The sequence below is a fragment of the Gadus chalcogrammus genome, chromosome 4 (assembly GCF_026213295.1).
Source record: "Gadus chalcogrammus isolate NIFS_2021 chromosome 4, NIFS_Gcha_1.0, whole genome shotgun sequence".
NCBI lineage: Eukaryota > Metazoa > Chordata > Actinopteri > Gadiformes > Gadidae > Gadus > Gadus chalcogrammus.
The window spans coordinates 14,079,473-14,094,131 of record NC_079415.1 but is presented as its reverse complement, the minus strand read 5'-3'; the positions used below and the strand labels follow the sequence as shown (position 1 = coordinate 14,094,131).

Below are 14,659 nucleotides of genomic sequence, written 5' to 3'. Positions count from 1 at the left end.
CGCATGCGCGTTCAAACCGCGGAAGTCAAGAGTATTTATTTTGCACGTTAACTTTTGAGGGTGCACTGCTGCCTCACACACCGCAGGAGTGCACAGGGATTCGAGCCGGAGACAGACGACCACCTGCCCAGCAGTGCACACAGAGAGAGGGAGAGAGGGAGCGGAGTGAATACGTTGGTTTGTAGGCTACAGCTTAGTGCATGGGCTTGTTGCAGCAGGAATGTTTTGGTTCAGAAGTGCAGCGTGTCCCACCCTTTACTGCAGGTATACTACTTTTGGCTTCAATCACTTACATCAGCAGTTTTGTGCATTTTGTGCAACGTTTGAATTCGTCTGTGCCATTCAAATGAAATGCATGATGCATTATAATGGATTATTCGTTATTTTGTTTGCGTTGCGTTTGTTTAATCATAAATCCAGCTTGGTTTACTTTCGGACACACACTTGGTATGTTTCGTATTGATGTTGATTACTGGAAGTGACGGGGAAAGGACGTCATTTAGCGGTGGAGAAATGTGGCCGCATGTTTGAAGTTCCTCGTCTGTTTGACCTTGTATTTATTACCTCCTAAATCATCCCGGGGGGATGAGCTCTGAGCACCTGCAGATGACCCCCTCAACCCCCCTAAAACCCTTCAGTAATTACAAGCAGTGAAGATCTGTTGATTAAAAACATTATAATAACACTCTTAAGGCCAAGGTCAATCCATAGGCCTACGTTAAATCATACATGTATCAAATAAATATATACTCTTTAATTATCCACTCATTTGAAATAAGCTATGAGCTTTATGCTACATGTGTTTCTACATTATTCACTATCCTCCCAGTTTGGCTTTTCCCGTTTGGCTGTAGTCTTCTATGCAGTGATTTGTTTTCAACGCCTTATATTTAACTTTGCCTTGTTATTTGCATTTCTTACCATCTTTTATGTTGTATACAATATTTATGTTGTTATAATTGAGGCACCGTTTGATAGAAATATCTGCCCATGAACAGGTGGTGGAAATATTTTCAAGGGACCATGCTATAAATATTTTTTGGCTTGTGAAAATAACCAATGAACACAAATGGAAGTTAATGGCAATCTGGTCTATTGAAGTAGCTTAAAGGTTTTATCAATGGGAAACACAAGTTAAAGTTTTACTGTTCTCTCTTCCAAGTGAATAAAATATGATCAAATATTAATAGGACATGCTTAATAAAAACTTTTATAAAGTGTTTATATCAATGTAATATGACGTATCATTATTATCATTATTATATTCATTATTTGAAACAAGCCCAATTTTATGTTCAGCAACTCAAACTGATCAACTTTATTTCTCCCCCTGCAGAGTTTTCCAGCTCTCCAGAATGCCTCTCCAGACTGTATTCTCTATAGCCAGCAGAGGAATCTCCCAGGGTGAGAATGGCAACCACGCCCTGAGATGGGACCTCAGCCCGGACGAGATCAAGACTCACACGGACAACCTGATCAACAGAACCAAGACGGCCTACGACCACATCGGCTCCCTAGACGTGGAGACGGTCTCCGTCCAGAACACCCTCCTAACCCTAGCCGACGCCAAGTTTAATTACGCAGGTACGTACAATGTATTCACCTCGACCAAAGTATTGCACACTGTGATGTATATGTTTGTATGTATTAACGTTGTTTGTGTTTATTCTCCTCCAGCCTCACGCCATGTTCTTGATTTCCCCCAGTTTGTGTCGCCCTGCAAGGAGGTGCGATCCGCAAGCACAGAGGCGGAGAAAAAGTTGGCTAAGTTTGACGTGGAAATAAGTATGAGAGAAGATGTGTTTCACAGAGTGATAGCCCTTCAGGTACCAACAGAACCCCTTTATCTATTTGTATGGCACGCTTCCTGGAATTAAAAGATGGGTTATTAGTTCCAGGAAGACTGTCAAAGTTAGAATCTGTTTAAGTTTATTAAGTGTGAGTAAGACAAAACCATATCCAAATGTGATATGGCTTTGAAGTGGAATTAATATGCAGGAAATGTAGTTTGGCTTTTTACAGTGGATTTAGTTTACGAGGGAGGTGCTAAAGTTACCCTTATCAAATGTGAAATGGCTATAAATAATGATTTATTAGAACATGAGAGCGATGAAAACCGGTTGAACAAGCTTCCAGAACACTGGTGTGTAGCAGGTCCCCGTGGGGGGATATTATTATAATTTGAAGTCAAGTTGAGGGTAACTATTTGTGAACACATGAGTGATGAGGATGCAATGTGTAGGCTAGGTTTAGATCTGCACAACACCAAGGGATCCAATCTAAATGGTGATGGCAGCTGATGGCAAACATTCACCCATTTGAAACGACTAATATTACAACTTCTAAAAGTCCTAGGTTAGTTTGAGTCTCAGATACAGAATGACCAGTGTTGAAGCACATTTGAGAGCTAACCAATGGAAAAGAGTATTCAAATGGAAACTACTACCTGTAATCCATAAGATCATGAGGGTCAGAATGGTGTTTTTCTTAACCTGTTTATGTTCTACCGCATAGAAAAAGCTCCAAGGCCACCTAACACCGGAGGAAAACAGATTTGTACATCGAATCGTAACATTGGGCAAACGAAATGGACTACATCTGGCCAAAGAGATACAAGAGGTACCCAACTATTCATCATCTTCATAATCAGCCCCTTTTATGTCTGTGATTAATGAGGTGGATCAAACCCTTACAGTATCACACTGGCCGCACCCTCCATTAAATCTCTCGTCCCCGAAGGAAATCAAGAGGGCGTCCAAACTGATAAGCGAGCTCTCAATCGAGTTCAACAGGAACCTCAATGAGGACACCACGGCCCTCGTCTTCTCCGAGCGCGAGCTGGGTAAGTGAGAGTCAACATGGATCTGTTGATTTAAGAGCGCGATTAGCAGCAGCTGGCTGGTCACCTCACATGCCCCCCACCCGGACGTCCACAGTGCTGGGGGGGGGGAGATCAACCTTAAACGCCCTCCCCTGTGCTGTAGGGGGGCTGGCCGAAAGCTATCTGAACGGGCTGGAGAGGACGGAGGACGGGCGGTACCAAGTGACCTTAGAGTACCCTCACTACTACCCTCTGATGAAGAGATGCCACATTCCTGAGACCAGGAGGAGGATGGAGACGGCGTTCCACAGCAGGTGTAAGGAGGTAACAGCACACCGCGGGACGTCTCGCAGAGCGGGCCATAAAACCGGCCCGCACGTTGTTTCCTCATCACATGTCTAAGTTAGGGATGTCACGACGAGTCAACTAGCACAAAATTCCAGTCGCTTTTTATTTTGCGCTTTCATTTTAGAGAAATTATTTAAAGGCAGGATGTACAACTTGGAAAACAGGCATTCACTTTTTGACCGATTTTCTAGGCAGTTCCCTTTTTTCTTATTTACTAGTTGGCTAGTCCTTCACAAATCTTGCATTTAACCTGCACTAGTTTGCATTAAACGTTTTTAAAAGCTCAATTTGTGATGTTCATTCAGGTCATTCATTGGGTTCATTGTGCTGTTATTTGTGGCAGGAGAACACAGCCATCCTGGAGCAGTTGATGGAGCTGAGGGCAAAGGTCGCCAGCCTACTGGGGTTCAGCAGCCATGCAGACTATGTGTTGGAATTAAACATGGCCCGGAATGCCAACCATGTGTCTGACTTCCTAGGTAAGACAACATCAACACATACTCAACATCAACATCAACACATGTTGCCACATACTCGCAGTCATTTTGCAATGTGTTGTCTGTCAATTGGTATGGGTTAACTTTATACATTGCCAATTCATACAAATTATTTGATCTCTAGTTGTTTGTTTTTGCAACAATAGACCTATTGTTTTGCTATTAGGGATGCACCGAATATTCGGCCACCGAAAATGTTCGGCCGAAAATGGCCCAACATAATTTTCGGTTTCGGCCGAAGGAGTAAAAAGGCCGAAAAAAATACACATAATAAAATAATGTTGCTATAAGGTCTGCTGGAATGTTAGAAAACGTTCAGTATTAAATAAATATTTTGTATCAAATTTGTAATTGATTTTTTTTATTGAAAAGCAAGACAAAAAAGTTTATAAAGGACATTTAATTGTTTGATTTATGCAATGGTGAAAAATTAAAGCAAAATGAATGAAAAACAACAAAAGCCACATTCGGTATTCGGTTTCGACTTTCGGCCAACTGTTTCAGTATATTCGGTTTCGGTTTCGGCCAAGAATTTTCATTTCGGTGCATCCCTATTTGCTATCTATTGTGACGGCATAATCATTTTCCAGAGATATTTTAGTTTATTACTGCCGTTGGGAACGTCAATAAAGCCAACATCGCTGTCGGTGACGGCTCACTCTTATTAAGTTGTAAGCGAGCCGGCCTGAGTTGACACTGTTGCTTGTTGGCACTGGAGTGTTCTTTGTCCTAAATAGTACCTAGTAAATAATATGGCAACATAGCTGTCCCGACACAACCCCACGCAGACCTTCATCCTTGGGTTGCCGCCATCAGATGGCAGCCTCTTGCAATTCAACACTCGTCCAAGAGAGACGTCAAATATCATTGTCATCAGATTGGTAGGATAGGCTGCGCTGGAATTAACTATAGTTGAGCAGCAACGACCATAACAACAACAACCCCATGCTTTGTGTCGTCCACCTGCTCATTTCATCCGCTTTAATTACCAATTCAACAACAGCTGCCACAATTAAAAAAAAATGAGTTTTGACTGAAAAGAGTGAAAAACAGGCTTTCGAATTCACTGATGAAACTAATGCTTCACTTTAAAGCGGACCGTATGCTAAACGCAGAAAATAAGTTTGGCGCTGTCTTAAGAATCGATGACGTGATTGCGGAGAAAACGCACAAAAATATGCCTTGTTAAAATTCTTGTTTGGCACTCGATCTATTTCCGCAATGGGATTTCCGATATCCGTCTCCATGGAGACCCCTCGGGTCTTAACCAACTAAAATCAACGTCTTTGAAGTATGCTGACCGCGTTACGCTAACCTTGTTCGTTTTTTTGTTTCAACAGATAAATTATACACACGACTAAAACCCATCGGGGAGAAGGAACGCAAGTACCTGCTGGCGCTGAAGAAGAGGGAGTGCCTGATGAAGGGCCTCGCCTTCGACGGGCAGGTGAACGCCTGGGACCTGCCCTACTACATGAACCAGGTGGAGCAGGTCAAGTTCGCCGTCAACAAGGACAAGCTCATCGAGTACTTCCCCCTGCACACAGTGACCCGCGGGCTGCTGGGCATCTACCAAGAGCTGCTGGGGCTCACCTTCACCCAGGTGCCCGCGCCCAACGCCTGGCACGAGTCGGTGGACCTGTACGCCGTGCGGGACGCCGCCACCGGGGACGACATCGGACGCTTCTACCTCGATTTACATCCCAGGTATGTGTTAGTACTGGGGGGCTTGGGATGCAGTCCCGCTGGTCGGTCTCTTAAGTGCTTCGCTCGATTAGAGACAGGGGGACAATCTCTGTGTGAGTGTTGCGTACTGGGGGTCTCGTTGCAAACTGTTACCGTTTACTGTGAGTCGTAGAGCAGGGGCTTTTTTCTTTTAAGAAAAGCTGATATGGGGGATCGAACCCAGTGCCCTTTTGCTGGATTTGCTCAAATCACTATGAATAAATATTGAAAATGTAACTTCAATCTTAACTTGTAAGGTGCTGTAAGAAGGATCCGAGAGTTATAAAGAGAGAACTGAAAATATAGGAATTTCAGATGGTTTGTCTGAACCAATCAAGAAAGAGTTGCCCTGATTGGTCAGAAATGAGCCGGGAGCGGTTGTAAAAGTCTATAGTCACATACGAAGGCAGGCACAGTCAAATAGAAAAGGATATGCTCACAGTGCATTTCACCCACTCATGGGGGATTATTGTACAATTTCTAACAAATTACACCCAAACTACACTAAAAAATAGCTCTTATATTTGCCTACAGCCCCTTAAAGTCCCCAAACCGTAAACCTCACCCTCACCCTTTACTAGGGAAGGGAAGTACGGGCATGCGGCGTGCTTCGGGCTGCAGCCCGGCTGCGTGGGACCGGACGGGGAGCGGAGGCTGGCCGTAGCCGCCATGGTGGCCAACTTCACCAAGCCCAGGAAGGGCTGGCCCTCCCTGCTGCAGCACCACGAGGTGGAGACCTACTTCCACGAGTTCGGCCACGTCATGCATGAACTCTGCTCCAAGGTAGGAGTACATTACAGCTTATGTTTCTGTCGATTTTTGTTGAATAAAAGGTTATCACCTGGTAGTACGAAGACAATTGGCAAAAAGGCTGGTGTGTGTGTGTGTGTGTGTGTGTGTGTGTGTGTGTGTGTGTGTGTGTGTGTGTGTGTGTGTGTGTGTGTGTGTGTGTGTGTGTGTGTGTGTGTGTGTGTGTGTGTGTGTGTGTGTGTGTGTGTGTGTGTGTATCTCCCCTCTCAGACGGTGTTCTCGGAGTTCAGCGGGACCCAGGTGGAGACGGACTTCGTGGAGGTCCCGTCCCAGATGCTTGAGAACTGGGTGTGGGAGGAGCCGTCCCTCAGGAGGATGTCGGGTCACTACAAGGACGGCAGCCCCATCCCGGACGCCCTGCTCAGCAAGCTCATCGCCTCCCGGGTCGCCAACACCGGTGGGTCACAAGATGGTTGAGGTGCATCATTGGAGATTTAGATGCTTAGTTTGGGCCCCTTTATGCTTTCTATAAAGGGTACTATAATGTTACGCTTTTGGTGTCTTTAAAATCTCTAGAAATGCAGTTTATAATTACTACTAGAGTTTTCGCGCGAGCGCTGTGCGTGCTCAACCTCTAGTTGAAATGAAACCCATAGCAATAATGTGGAAACCCCAGTCGATAATTTAACAAATTTCTGGCGCATAATATGATAACATTTTGCCTCTAATTTTACAACGTATTACATTCGTTCACTAGAAATGACTCTTAAAAGTTTTTTTATAAATATTTTTTAACCATTCGGCGAACAAAAGGCAACCAGCTGATTATCATTTAGGGGGCCACTCAATGACATGCAGAAGCGTCATCAACACGCCCACTGAAGTGGTGTGAGAAATACAGACTTTCTACTCCTCATTAACATATAAGGTCATTTACATTTCCTACGGAGACAATACTACCTTAGGGGTAGTATCATTCAGGAGATTTTCAGGGTACAAATGTCATGATATGTTGTTCACACATACGGCCCATCAGGAGAATATCAGGACTTACACATGTGTCTGAAAGCAGCTTGTGTGTGAGCATTTGATTACATTATAAAATTTATCAATTTATGGTAGCAGGGGTAATTGTTCACTGGAAAGTGTAATATACTATGCATGCAAATCAATTATTAAATAGCTTTTACTGTTATTCAGGGCTGAAAAGTGCATTGACATTTTAAAATGCAAGGCAACTACTATTGGTTAGTTGATATTAATATCAGAAGACATTTGGGGAGGCTCAAGGAGGAAAAGTAATATTAAGTTTGAGCAACAAAGTGTAAAGACATTTCGGGAGGCTCAAGGAGGACTGTAATATTACATTTGAGCAACAAAGTGTAGTCTTGTGGTGGACTCTATAGACATAATTCACCATACTGTGTTATTGACATGTTTTCGTTCTGTGTTATAGGGACACTGTCTCTTTAAGATAACGTGACTTCTGTGATGATATGCCGGTCGGTGCGATGTTTGAATTTAACCGTTTTTATATGACAAAATGAACGACCCGTCGTTGCTTGTTCTTTTATCACAATTTCTACAGTCTATAGACAGAACGTGTTACCTGGAAGAGGTTGTCGACAGCGGACTCGTTATGTTTAAAAACATAAAGACTTACCTGGGCGAGTGTGTCGCTGCGTGTGTACGTGTGCGTTCTTACCTGCAAGTGTGTCGCTGCCTTTGTCTTGACATACGGTGTGTGTGCGTCAGAGATGGAAATGAACTTTTTTGCCCACCAGCCACTGTGGCAGGTAGATTAAAAAATCTACCAGCCACTCATCACTCAGCCACTTTTTATACGCTATATATTTTTTTAATATATGCGATGCGTACATTTTAAACAATATAATAGTAACAATGGATAACAAAAAGTGTTTTTCCTACACATCTTTTTTCCATCAGTGTTTGGAAGTGTTTTTACTGTAAGAAGGTTCTACCAAGGAACTGAGTTGAAAACGTTAATAAAACAACATGAACTTTATCAATCCCCTGTAGGAGAAATTTGTTAATGTTGTTAATGTTTGTCCCTATAAAACTAATGGTAAAGAAATAAATACAAAACACGACGGTAAGTCAAACTGTCTGAAGGCTCTACTTAACCTCTCCCCCTACTCACTTCCAACAATGCAAAGCAAACAGAACTGAGTAGGGGAGGGCATAGCCTAACTAGTTTGTGAACGACCCAGAGAAACGCAACGCAAATTCAATGTGAACATGTATGAGGCTTTAATATTTTTTGAAATTCCGCAAAACTTTTTTTTAAAAGTGTCTCAAAAAGAGGGCATGTCCGGGCAAAAGAGGAAGTCTGGTTCCCCTACATACGGGAAACGCATTTGATTCCTACCAGTAACACTGTTAAATAGCGGCCCAAATTGGTGGGCGCTATTCTGGTAATTTCTCTGCGTGAGAAATACAAAGTGTGGCGTGTGAGCGTGTGCATGGATGAATTCATGGGGCAAGCCCCAGGAATCTCCCTCTTCCGGCTTCCATGAAACAGAACCAAACTAATTCACACAAAAGCGTTAATGCTAGCAAATCTAGCATTAAAGGTTAGTTTAAGGAAGTTCTCTCCAGTCACGCTGAAAGTAGTTCGCTAGTAGTAGTGCTTTAATTTGCAGTGTCAGAGAATTCTGAGAAATCTGAATGCTGACTAAATTCTCAGAATTCTGACACTGGGAAATGATTGCACGATAGTGATCTACTTTAAAAAAAAAACTCGACAACGCGACCAGGTGACAAATGACTGGTGAGAACCTTCTTAAATGAACCCCTTTAATGCTGGATTTAATTATCAGAATTCAGATTTTATCCAAGTATTCTGACTTGGAATTTGACTCTGACTGGAATTCTGAACGTGTCCCGCCTCCGAAATAGCCTGGCAAACGTGTGCCAACGTGTGCATTTGAGGGGAGCGTAGCCCCCCCTGACGGTTTATATACGCCACCACCGTGGTGTTGTCCATCCTGACTAGAACATGTTGCCCTCTCAGAAAGGGAAGAAAATGTTTCAGCGCCAGTTACACCGCCTGAAGTTCCAGGCAGTTTAAGTGAACAAACTGCATATGTGAGCTCCACGTGCCATTGACTGCCCTCGTATACGGCCCCCCAGCCCGCCCGAGAGGCATCCGTCGAAAGGACCTTCCTCACCAGGACAGTTCCCATGGTAACGCCTGTAGTCAGAAAGGACGCGCGTCCCCAAGGGCGCAGCGCCGAGACGCACGGCATGGAGATCAAAACCCGGCGATGGCCATGGCACGTCGGGTTCAGTCTGAGTGATGCACGCCATCGCTGAACCGGCCTCATATGGAGGCGGCCAAGTGGGACTACCACCAGCGCCGACGCCATCAGACCCAATAGTCTGAGGCACGTTCTGAACTTCAACATCGTCCCCCTGCGAATAGACGTGCTTTGAACGTCACCGAATCGAGGCACAAGCCTATGAACGCTATGCTTTGAATTGGGACCAAAACACTCTTTTTCACGTTTATTGTGAAACCCTGGGACATTAGGTGCGATATGAGCACGCCTGAGCCTCCTGGGGCGACTGTGTGGCTAGAAGCCAGTCGTCTATGTATGTTGCTAAACGCATTCCCTTCAACCTGAGGGGCGCGATAGCAGCCTCCGTGCATTTCACAAACACCCGTGGACTTAACGGAAGGCCGAACGGGAGAAGCTGAGATATTTCCTGTGAGGGGGATAAATGGGGATATGGAAATAAGCGTCCCTCAGATCTATGCTTGTGAACCAGCCTCCCGGGCGCACGAAGTGTATGAGAGCAGCGTGTGTCAGCATCCTGAAACTGTCTCATGTATCTGGTCAGAGCACGTAAATCTAATATCGGCCGGAGGCCCCCTCCCTTCTTCGGGACTAGAAAGTACCTAGAGTAAAAACCGCTTTGGTTTCCGCTTTGGTTTCTTCACGGCTCCCTGAGTAGCCGAAGGGGCCGCACGGCCACCTGGCGCCACCCCGGGCGCGGGTGGCTTCCTCGCCCACGTGCCACTGTGCTCCGGTGGCTTGTTCTGGCCCCGGCCGGCCCCCTGGGTTGGGTGGGGCTGACACTTCTGGACGCGGTAAGCCGGCGGAGGAGCGCGGGGCTGGGTGAACACCTGGCCGGGTGTGTTGGCGGGGAAAGGCGCTCTTCTGGGAAGACAGTTGCAGCGCCTCACCCTCCCTCTTTTTCTCCTCCCAGCGTTTCAACATGACCTCATACGCTGGGCCAAACAGGCCTTTCGGGTCCACAGGCACGTCGAGGAGTTGGGTTTTTTCCCTCTGAGAGAGACTGGACAGGTTCAGCCACCTCGCTCACTCCTGCGCGACCATCAGCGCCATGGCCCTTCCGGACGCTTGGACAGCGCTCCTGTGAAGGCGCAGGCACAGGTCCGTCACCACGCACGGTTCATCCCACAGGGCCGGGGTGGGTGATGATGACATGTAGGCCAGCAGCAGCGACGATGCGTTGAGCGCCCTCACCGTCGTGGCCATCGCCTTGTAGCTGACCTTCTCGGTCATCAACGACTGAAAGGAGTCGGCTCTGGACGGCAGTGTAGGGCTCGCCGAAGTCATGGAGGACTTCTGCGTGGGGTGGAGGTGCGACGCCAGCAGTGGTTCAACCGGAGGCAGGTGAGAGAACCCCTTTCCCTCCATACCGGCCCAATCCAACACCGATCCACCCTGGACAGGGATCTTGACTGAGAGAGGCTTGCTCCAAGACCCGGGAAAGGCCGGAAGTAGCAGGCTGGTTGAGGCCTTCGCCTTTGGGAGTCGCTTGCCCTCGTAGCGAGATGTGGCGGTCTCCACCGGGGGCTCAGGCCACTCGATGTTCAGCCTCGCAGCCGCCCTCTTGCAGGCCTCGTGGAGGTCCATGCTGACGGCCGGGTTCAGGGAGGTGCACGCACCGCCGTTCACTGCCTACCATCATAGGCGACGCGGTGCGGGGGGGAAAAGGAATCATCATCCTCGTACTCGTCAGAGCCGAGGCTAATGGATCCCCCCCCCGACTCTGAGTAACCGCCCTCGGCTTCCTCAGGCCCTACCAGCAGGCTAGCCTCGATGGCGTTGGGCTGAGTCAACTCCAGCGGCTGGGAAGCGTCGGTGAGGTCCACCTCCGATCCCCAGCTGGTGCCCAGTGGGGCGGCGAGCCCCCGAGAACCTCCCACTAGCTCCGGTAGTGGTGGGTCGGTTACCCCCATCACCGGATCTTCTGCGAAGAGCTTGGCCTGCTTATTCAGCCGGCGTTTGCGGGTTTTATTAGAAATTGCCATTAGCAATGCTGCTAATGGCGTGTGCCGGCTGTTAATTTCCATCCCTGGTGTGCGTGTGTGTGCGCTTCCGTGTATGTGTCGCTGCCTTTGTCTTGACGTGTGTGTGTGTGTGTGTGTGTGTGTGTGTGTGTGTGTGCAGTTTGTGTATGTGGTGTGTACGTGCGTGCTATCAGTGTATGTATGCGTTCGCGACTGCTGTGTGTGTGTGTGAGCTGCAGGTTGCTTGGCACATGCGCACATGAGTAACTTGAGTAACTGGTCTGACAGGCCTGCTATTATAGTAGTAAGATTATATATTTTGTGCAAATCTGGTTCCCTATAAAGTAAAAATCGTAATACCCATAATTCAACATTGAATACATGCACAACTGACACTTATTTCTGCACTATATCCCATGATGCATAGCGGTTTTCGTTTTTTTTAGTTTCATCGATAGATGTGGTCGGGCACATGATGCATGTCAAATGAAATGACACCATCAGGGGGTTGACATCTTTGTGTCTGCTGCTTAACCACAACGCCTAACAATGTCTGCCGTCCAAATCCCCCCCCCTAAAACCCTCCTTCCCTAAATAGTCAGCTATGTAGTGTACATTACAGGGAATGAGGGTGTGAGGTGGGCCAAAGGGAATTCCGCCTCGGATTCCTCCGCCTGGGTCACAGACAGTACATGGATGCACGTGTGTGTTCCCGCAGGCATGATGAACCTTCGTCAGGTGGTCCTCGGTAAGGTGGATCAGACACTGCACACCACGGCGTGCGCCGACACGGCCCAGGTGTTCGCCACGCACTCCGAGAGCATCCTGGGCATCCCCGCTACGCCAGGTGAGCCGCCACCATACCTAGCCGTTAGCCTAGAGTCTGAAATGTAGCCGCGGTGCTATCAGGGATAGGTCAAGGTGGGATCATCAAAGGTGCTAGTTTTGTATTGGTGGGGATGTGGTTTGAACATGGCTTCACTTGCTTTCAAAGCGACGCTAAAGTGTTTTGTGGATACAATGGGCCAGATTGATTCATTCCCATATTTCAGTTTGAAACCTCATTGAGCTCAAAGAGAGACCGTTTGTTCGTAATGTTTTTGTACATCTGTGTTCTTTCAAAGGGACCAACATGACGGCCAGCTTCAGCCACCTGGCCGGGGGTTATGATGGCCAGTACTACGGCTACCTCTGGAGCGAGGTCTACTCTATGGACATCTTCTTCAGTCACTTCAAGAAGGAAGGAATCATGAATCCAAAGGTGTGAAACGTCTTTTGTTTTACTTGAAAAACAATTATCTTCATTTTAAATGGCACAAATAGCATGTTGTTTTGGGCCTTGTATTGTGTTCAAAGGTTTTTTATGAATTGGTGCTTTGGGTAAAATTACGAGGCTGTCGTTTTGTTAGAAGTGGCCGTGAGCTACTAGTGAGTGAAAAGCGCTTGGACGATATCTGTTGTTACTGTTACTGCGCGTCATTAGGCTATTTAGACTGTTCCCGCATATTTTTGACCGATCAGTGCATCTCTACCTTGATTGGTTCGGGGAATAGATTTTTCCTGTCCATCCCAGATGCGTGACTACAACACTTCTCACTGGAATCATAGGGAGGGAGGGAGGGAGCAAGAGGGGACTTTGATTATTTATTTTCGTTCCAATCTTCTATTAAGAACCCTCTTACCTTTCCTAACGCACCTCTACCATATACGTGTAATAGATTGGAAGAGGTTTGTCAGCATATTCAACAGCTTTATTTTGGTTGTTCTTCAGGTTGGAAGAGCGTACCGGAAGGCCATCTTGGAGCCCGGCGGCTCTGTTGACGGAATGGACATGCTGACCTGCTTCCTGGGGCGGGAACCTTGTGAAGACGCCTTCTTTCAGTGCAAGGGACTGGTTCATCCAGCAGGGAAGAAGAGTTAATCTGGGTCTAATGTTGGGGCAAAGCCATGCCAGGGAACCCCCAGCTAGGACTACGGTGCTTTGCTCAAGGGTACGTTTGACACTTTTGCCCAGGAGAGCTGAGGGATCTAACCAGCAACCATCCGGGAGCCACACGGCTTGCTCAGGCACCTGAACTACTGACCTGAATGACCAAATTATAGATTTGGTTACCATTGTAGGTAATGGTTAAGAAGTACTATGTACTAATGTAGATGAACTCTGTATTGTAGACAGTGAAAGGAATGTTTTTTTAAGCAGTCCCTTATCCGTAAACTGGTTTCAGTGTTAATTGATCCAGATTGGTTTTGCAATTACTTAAAAAGTGAGTTGAAGTAGTGTGATTAATGTTTGACTTGCATATGTTTATATGTTTATTATCTGTTTAATGGAAATCAATCAACAAAATAAATATTTTTTGTACTGAACGATTTATTTTGTATCAGATTCTAATAATTGATTCAAACATTGTGTGTAATATTAAGAACCAAAAAAAACAATTATAATCACTAATCTCAAAAGGTTCAGAAATTCAAAGAATAAAAACTCAATAACATACAGATTAGAGGAATCTCCCTTCCAAGATGGTTGCATTGCAATAAGTGCCGCACAGGCAGGCATAGAACCAGTTCCAAATCACACACGCATACTAAGTGAATGCTGCTGATAATCCATAGGAATGTAAAGGCAAGTCAAATTCGAATAAACAAGACGGAACGAGAGCCAATGAGAGGCCTCCAGAGTAACGAGGTCAGCAGGCATCTGCAGTTAAGGTTTAGTACTGTTTTGGCCAACGCATGGTTTGTTTATATAGTCCGTAGCAGTAAGGACGGTGACCAAAAGTAGGCAGATCTTTTACAAAAGGAAATCTGAAGGCAAGTAGTACCCATTGGGCTAGTTTGCTGGGGCTTTGAGTGAATATTATGGTGTGCTGGGGAGTGCCAAGAGCACAGTTGACTACTTAATATTTGATAGGGAGCCATACGTTTGCGGAGGCTATCACGTGATAAAGTGCGCTTTTCGTCGACACATAAAAGTAGGTCTACTTACATATGCATGTACATTAGGCTATGTAACATGAAGATAATTACTATTAAAGCCTATCTAAGTTCTAATTATTATTGCATCAATTTGATATAGGTTATTTCAATAAAGTATTATGTACTTAATTTATTATTTATTTAGTCACATGTAATTATCGAACTTGTAGTCTTTCTTCACTATGAAGGCCAAATTTCCCCCAAAAAGTATTTGTTTGAGGTCTACAAGTTTATCTGGTCACCTCTTTCGTATTC

The 14,659-nt window shown here is 45.9% G+C and overlaps 1 protein-coding gene across 3 annotated transcripts; it reads left to right on the top strand.

Moving 5' to 3' along the window:
* Positions 1-13: 13 nt before the first annotated feature.
* Positions 14-13,807, top strand: nln (neurolysin (metallopeptidase M3 family)). 3 transcript variants are annotated; one of them, XM_056588145.1, is made up of 13 exons: positions 14-177; positions 1,337-1,584; positions 1,678-1,826; positions 2,515-2,619; positions 2,740-2,842; positions 2,985-3,145; positions 3,513-3,648; positions 5,007-5,373; positions 5,973-6,174; positions 6,412-6,598; positions 12,144-12,272; positions 12,550-12,686; positions 13,197-13,806. In XM_056588145.1, exons 2-13 carry the CDS (start codon positions 1,356-1,358, stop codon positions 13,344-13,346), a joined length of 2,055 nt encoding a protein of 684 aa, XP_056444120.1. In that variant the 5' UTR covers positions 14-177; positions 1,337-1,355; the 3' UTR covers positions 13,347-13,806. The 3 variants fall into 3 exon arrangements, with proteins under 3 accessions (XP_056444120.1, XP_056444119.1, XP_056444121.1); XM_056588144.1 differs by having other exon boundaries at positions 14-264; XM_056588146.1 differs by lacking the exon at positions 14-177 and having other exon boundaries at positions 1,494-1,584; positions 1,707-1,826; positions 13,197-13,807.
* Positions 13,808-14,659: the final 852 nt, after the last annotated feature.